Source organism: Protobothrops mucrosquamatus, unplaced genomic scaffold (genome assembly GCF_001527695.2).
Source record: "Protobothrops mucrosquamatus isolate PMUCROS unplaced genomic scaffold, P.Mucros_1.0 scaffold5996, whole genome shotgun sequence".
Lineage (NCBI taxonomy): Eukaryota > Metazoa > Chordata > Lepidosauria > Squamata > Viperidae > Protobothrops > Protobothrops mucrosquamatus.
The window spans coordinates 31,652-38,839 of record NW_015391835.1 but is presented as its reverse complement, the minus strand read 5'-3'; the positions used below and the strand labels follow the sequence as shown (position 1 = coordinate 38,839).

The following is a 7,188-nucleotide window of genomic DNA, read 5'->3' as shown; positions in this document are numbered from 1 at the left end:
TTTTTTTGAAGACATTTCACTTCTCCTCCAAGAGGCTTCTTCAGCTCGCTCTGGATGGTGGGGAATGGGAGGATTTATACTCCTTGCAGACAGCTGGTCATTTGCATTCTTCTAGAGGGTCGTTGAGGCCACTTGGAGATTTATCTGTGTCCTCAGGGTCACCTGAGTGGTGCAAATAGGTGTGGTGCCTTGGGTCCCTTCACAGGGGCAGAAAACATCCTGCAGCCAAGAAGGCTCCACACACATATATACACTACTTAGATGACCCTGAGGACACAGACAAACCTCCAAGTGGCCTCAACGACTCTCAGAAACAATGCAAATGACCAGCGGTCTGCAAGGAGTATAAACCCTTCCATTCCCCACCATCCAGCCAGAGCCGATGAAGCTTCTTGGAGGAGAAGCGAAACGTCTTCAAAGGTAAAACAAGAAAATCCAGTTTCCTCGTGAAAAAGCACCTTTGGGTCTTCATTTCAGCCGACTGGGGGAATTCTGGGAAAGCTGGAATTAAGTCTATCCCTTTCGGTTCTGGATGACCACGTCTGAAGACCAGCGGGGAAGAGGTCCGGAAAAACCACAGTTCTTCACCGGATTATCCCCGTACTCCAGATCAGGGAGCCCGAATTTTGGAGGCAGGAATCCGATTGGTTCTTCTCTCTGTCTTCCAGATGAAAACCTACCATCCAGATTGCCAGATGAAGTTCAGCAAGAACCACGTCATCGCGGAGGTCAAGGTGGTGAAGGACACCACCCCCTTGCTCGCCCGGCAGGATACGTGCAAGATGGGGGGTTGTGGTTACTGGGTAAGGGTCGTCTTCGTTCGGCGAGGGAAGAAGCGAGGTTGTTTTTTTCTGGATCCTTCCAAGAAGCTCTGTAGATTCTTTCTTGATTGGTGAGATAAGCTGCCCCCCTTCAGGCTTATAATGGTATAATGCAGGAGTCTCCAATCCTGGCCACTTTAAGACTGGTGGACTTCAACTCCCAGAATTCCCCAGCCAGCATGGCTGGCTGGGGAATTCTGGGAGTTGAAGTCCACCAATCTTAAACTTGCTACATTACCTCTGGGGTGATGTACAGGTAATCCTCGACTTACAACAGTCCGTTTAGTGACCGTTCGAAGTTACAACAGGACTGAAAAAAGCGACTTAGGACTGTTTTTTCACACTTACGACTGTTGTGGCATTCCCAGGGTCAGGTGATCGAAATTCAGATGCTGGGCCACTGACTCATATTTATGATGGTCCGGGGACACGTGATTCCCCTCTGGTGACCTTCCGACAAGCAAAGTCAACGGGGAAGCCAGATTTGTTTAACAACCGTGTGACTCACTTAACAACTCCAGTGACAAGAAAGGTGAACAAAAGGGGGAAAACTCTCTTAACAAGGTCTTGTTTAGCAACACGGGTTTTGGGCTCCGTTGTGGTCGTAAGTCGAGGACTGCTTAATAATGCTTCTTTGTAAACCGTCCAGGGTTTTGAACTGAATAGAACAGAACGGAACAGAACAGAACAGAACCAAACCAGAAGGAATGGAATGGAATGGAATATAGAATAGAATAGAATAGAATAGAATAGAATAGAATAGAATAGAATAGAATATGGAATAATAGAATAATAGAATAATAGAATAATAGAATGGAATGGAATGGAATGGAATGGAATGGAAAATATGGAATGGAATAGAATATATGGAATGAAATGGAATAATAGAATAGAATAGAATGGAATAGAATAGTATAGAAAATATGGAATGGAATGGCATGGCATGGAATAGAATAATAGAATAAGAATAGAATAAGAATAAGAATAGAATAGAATAGAATAGCATAGAATATAATAGAATAGAATAGAATAGAATAGAATAGAATAGAATAGAATAGAATAGTAGAAAATATGGAATGGAATAGAATATATGGAATGGAATAGAATAGAATAGAATGGAATGGAATGGAATGGGGAATAGAATAGAATAGAATAGAATAGAATGGAATGGAATGGAATGGAATGGAATGGAATGGAATGGAATGGAATAGAATATGGAATAATAGAATAGAATGGAATAGAATAGAATAGAAAATATGGAATGGAATGGCATGGCATGGAATAGAATAATAGAATAGAATAAGAATAGAATAGAATAGAATAGAATAGAATAGAATAGAATAGAATAGAATAGAAAATATGGAATGGAATGGAATAGAAGAATATATAGAATAGAATAATAGAATAGAATAGAATAAAATAGAATAGAATAATAGAATAGAATAGAATAGAATAGAATAGAATAAAATAGAATAGAATATATGGAATGGAATAGAATAGAAGAATGAATAGAATAGAATAGAATATATGGAATGGAATGGAATAGAATAGAAGAATATATAGAATAGAATAATAGAAAGAATAGAGTAGAGTAGAGTAGAGTAGAGTAGAGTAGAGTAGAGTAGAGTAGAACATGTGATTGGACACACAAGGAATTTGTGCAGAAGCTTTCAGTGTACATACAAGCAACAGGTGATAAATCATGATCATAACCAACATAAGAAACCTATTCATCTCTCCCTGAGACGTGTGTTTCTCCCCACTGGGGACCCCCACCTCGTCCGCCCTAACTCTCCCTCTCCCCCACCCTGCCCAGAGGCGCATCAGCACCTACCTCTGGCTGCTGACCGGCTTCCCTCTCCTCGCCGTCGCCCACTCTCTGGTCTGCCTCATCTGCTGGCTTCTGGTCTTCTTCATCCCCACCGCCAAGATGAGCCTGCGCACCGTCACCACGATTTTACTCCTGCCTCCCGAGTGCGTCCATATCCAGCGCCTGCGGAAGGTGAGAAGGCCAGAAGGGGATCGGGGTTTTACAGGTGGCCATGGACAGGCAGCCCTCGATTTACGACAGCTTGTTTAGCGCCCGAAGTCACGATGGCGCCAAAAAAGGGACCTAGGACCGTTTTTCACACTTAACGGCTGTTGCAGCCTCCCCGCGGTCACGTGATCAAAATTCAGGCGCTCGGCAACCGACTCGTATTTAGGACGGCTGCATATACCCCGATCTCGTGTGGTCCCCCTTTTGCGTCCTTCCGACAAGCAAAGCCAGTGGGGAAGCCGGATTCACTTAACAACCGTAGTACTCGCTTAACAACCGCAGGGGTTCACTTCACAACAGTGGCCAGAAATGTCACAATGTCACAAGCCAGTGAAGCCAGATTCGTTCAAGAACCCCATTATTCACTTAAGAACCGCAGGGGTTCACTTCACAAGAGTGGACATGGAAAGATCATACAACGGAGCAAAACTCATTTTTAACAACGGTCTCGCTTAGCAACGGAAATGTTTTGCTCCATTGTGGCCGTAAGTCGAGGACTGCCTGGTCGTAGAAGCGAAAATCGGCCCAATCTGGTTTGTTCTTCTCTTGTGTTCCTTCTCTGCTCCAGACGGAAGTCCCCTTAGATGCGGAAGTGGTCCTTTGTTGTTACCGGGCGGTTTGTGCGTATTATTACAAATACGCTGTGGATGGGATCAACGTCTTCGCTGTCAGTATCCTTTGGGGACCCCACAATCCTCCTCCTCCTCCTCCTCCTCCATGCAAACCCCACTCCCTTCCAGCACTGAAGATGTTACCTAGATGGGTCAGCTGTGGGCAGCTTCTGTGACGTCTGCCTCAACCTCTGGGGTCTTCTGGGACCTTCTGAGAAGGATGTTAGCCTTGTCTCTCTTTGACCGATGTCCACAAGACGACGTTCTTGTCGTATAAAGGAGATGCCATCAAATCAGGTTTGACGCTTGACGACTATATGCTCAAAATGTTTGTTGTTGGGACATCTCTGGAGCGCAACCAAGGTCATCTGAGGCAGAGGTCCCCCAACCTTTTGGGTGCCAGGAACCGATTCCGTAGAGAAAGGTTTTTCCACGGACTGGAGGACGCGTGGTTTTGTGTGCTGCCTGCATCCCACAGATGGGGCTTTGCTTGTTGGTATGGACCGGTTGCTGGCATGCCGTGGCCCGGTACCGATTCACAGACCGAGGGTTGGGGACTCCTGATCTGAGGTACTGGCCCAGCCTCACTCACCCCCTTCGCCGTGTTTTTTCCCCTTCTTTTCCTTCTTTCGTTTGCCCCAAATAGCGCTGGGTGGTGACCCGATGTTGGTCCTTCAAGGAAATGCACAACTCCTGGTGACTTCCCAGAAACCTCCAGGAAGTTTCCTTCCCCCACGGGACAGAAGTGCGATTAGAAGAGAATTTTTGTAGCTCAGGGTTGGGGCTCTCTGGGCTTGTTGAGTTTCTCGTAGGCGTTTCACGACCCGACTAGGTAACATCATCAGTGCTAGAAGGGAGTGGGATTTGCGGGGAGGAGGTGAAGATGTTACCTAGATGGGTTATGAAATGTCTGCAAGAGAGCAACTGAGCTCAGAAAGCTCAGAGACCACCAAGGACCCCACAATCCTCCTCCTCCTCCTCCTCCCTGCAAACCCCACTCCCTTCCAGCATTGAAGATGTTACCTAGATGGGTTATGAAATATCTACAAGAGAGCAACCGAGCTCAGAGAGCACCGAGGATCCCACAATCCTCCTCCTCCTCTTCCTCCTCCTCTTCCTCTTCCTCCTCCTCCTCCTCCTCCCCTCCTCCTTCTCCTCCATCTGCAAGAGAGCAACCAGCCTCAGAGAACACCCAGGACCCGCACAATACACAAGGGCCTCGTTTCTTCTCCTGGGATGTATTTCCAACTTCCCAATTTAGTCAATAACGGTGGATTTCTAGCCACCTGCCGTAGGGATGCTAACCGTGTCCGTAAACACATTGAGCTTCGTTTTGCAAGCTCAGCCAGCTCTGCTCTCTCGGCTGCCATCACGATAGATGCATTTTCCTCACCCACGAACCCCCAGATCTCCTCCCGTTGGTCATCGTGACTCTGACTTTGGGCTACGCCGATAAGCACAACCACTACACCGGCTCCGTGACCAAGTTCACCCTGGCCTTGCTCTCCATCATGCCTCTCTCCTACTACATCGGCATGGCGATCGCCAGGTGAAGGCTTCAACTCTCAAGGTGGAACCGGGATCCTCTTTGAAACACAAGGAGGGCTGTCAAGATAGGTAGACAGACAGACAGAGATGGTAAGATAGATTAGATAGACAGATAGACAGATAGACAGACAGACAGACAGACAGACAGACAGACAGACAGACAGACAGACAGACAGACAGACAGACAGACAGACAGACAGACAGTCCAGATTCTATAAGATAGATAAAATACATGACAGACAGACAGACAGACAGACTGGTTGGATGGGTGGAAGGAAGGAAGGAAGGAAGGAAGGAAGGAAGGAAGGAGGGAAGGAAGGAAGGAAGAAAGGAACAGCTTATCTCCAGAAGTTGTGGGTGCTCCAACACTGGAAGTTTTTAAGAAGAGCTTAGACAACGATTTGTCTCAAATGGTATAGGGCAGGGGTAGGCAACCTTGGCTCTTTTATGACTCGTGGACTTCAACTCCCAGAATTCCTGGCTGGCTGGGGCAGGGCTAGGCAACCTTGGCTCTTTTATGACTTGTGGACTTCAACTCCCAGAATTCCTGAGCCAGCCATGCTGAGGGGAAAGGGAGAGGTTTCCAAGCTGGGCCATGCTGGCTCAGGAATTCTGGGAGTTGAAGTCCACGAGTCATGAGGGGGCCATAGTTCCCTCATGCTGGCTCAGGAATTCTGGGAGTTGAAGTCCACCAGTCATGAGGGGGCCATAGTTCCCTCATGCTGGCTTAGGAATTCTGGGAGTTGAAGTCCACCAGTCATAAAAGAGCCAAGGTTGCCTACCCCTGGCCTAGGCTCTCCTGCTTGAGCAGTGGGTTGGGCTAGAAGACCTCCAGGGTCCTCTTCTGACTCTGTTATTCCGTTATTCTCTTCCTGGAGAAATCCAGGCAGACCCTCAAGATCTGGTCCTCACCTCTGTCCGTGAGAAACCCTCTTCCTCTTCCTCCTCCAGCATCTCAGCACAGAGCAACTTTGCGGTGGGGGCCGTGGTCAACGCCACGTTTGGCTCCATCACGGAACTCACCTTCTACATCACGGCCCTCATCAAGGGGGCTCGCGAGAAGAACCGGTGCTACGAGGAGATCGTCAAGTCTGCCCTCACCGGGACCCTCCTGGGCTGCGTCCTTTTCATCCCGGTGAGTCTGGGCCTCGAGCGCCTTTCCACGTGGCCTCCAGTCCATTCTTGGTCTTGGGGTATTCGATCGTGGAAAGTGGATTGGAATAGCATGGATAGAAGGGAATATTTGTAGTTCAGTGGGGTCCTAGCTGCTCTCTGAGCTTGGTGGTTTTAGAAGAGAGTGAGGTTTAACGAGAGGAGAAGGAGAAAGAGAAGATGGGAGGAAAAGGAATGAAAGAGGAGGAGGAGGAGAAATAGGCAGGAGGAGAAGAAGGAGGAAGAGAAGCAGAAGAAGGACAATTGTGGGGACGTTGGTGCTCTCTAAGCTTGGTGGTTTTAGAAGAGAGTGAGGTTTGATGAGAGGAGAAGAAGGAGAAAGAAAGGGAAGATAGGAGAAGAAGGAATGAAAGAGGAGGAGGAGGAGGAGGAGGAGGAGAAATAGGGAGGAGGAGAAGAAGGAGGAAGAGAAGGAGGACAACTGTGGGGTCCTTCTGCTCTCTGAGCTTGGTGGTTTCCTTGCAGACATTTGATAACCCAACTAGGGAACATCATCAATGCTAGAAAGGAGTGGGGTTTGTGGAGGAGGAGGAGGAGGAGGAGGAGGAGGTGGAGGAGGAGGACGATGACGACGACGACGACTGTGGGGTCCTTGGTGCTCTCTGAGTTGGGTGGTTTTCTTGCAGACGTTTCATAACCCAACTAGGGAACATCCTCAGTGCTAGAAAGGAGTGGGATTCAAACTCTCCACCTCCCATTTCCATAGTTTTGGGCAGAGCTTTCCTCCAATCCTGGTGGGCCTCTGCTGGCTGTATATAATCTGAGTTCAAGTCCTTTGCAGGATGCTGCCGGATCCAAACCTCCTGCCCAGCCCAGCCCAAGAGATCAAACCTGCTTCTCCTTCTCTCTCTCTGGCAGGGACTCTGCATGGTGATTGGCGGCATCCGACATCAGGAGCAGAGGTTCAACAGCCGATCGGCCGGGATCAGCTCCGCTCTCCTGTTCCTGTCGGTGGGAGGTAAGCTCTGCGGGGCCCCAAACCCCATTCCCCCCCCCC

The 7,188-nt window shown here is 48.4% G+C and overlaps 1 protein-coding gene across 1 annotated transcript in view; it reads left to right on the top strand.

Annotated features, from left to right (window-relative positions):
* Positions 1–668: 668 nt before the first annotated feature.
* The window catches only part of LOC107300038 (putative cation exchanger C521.04c), a gene marked incomplete at its 5' end in the record, with an annotated part of 16,661 nt that continues 10,141 nt past the window's right edge, over positions 669–7,188 (top strand). The window contains 6 exons of the mRNA XM_015829381.1: positions 669–803; positions 2,638–2,823; positions 3,428–3,530; positions 4,878–5,019; positions 5,970–6,153; positions 7,050–7,149. Coding sequence (XP_015684867.1) covers positions 669–803; positions 2,638–2,823; positions 3,428–3,530; positions 4,878–5,019; positions 5,970–6,153; positions 7,050–7,149 — 850 coding nt within the window. The remainder of the gene's footprint in view (positions 804–2,637; positions 2,824–3,427; positions 3,531–4,877; positions 5,020–5,969; positions 6,154–7,049; positions 7,150–7,188) is intronic.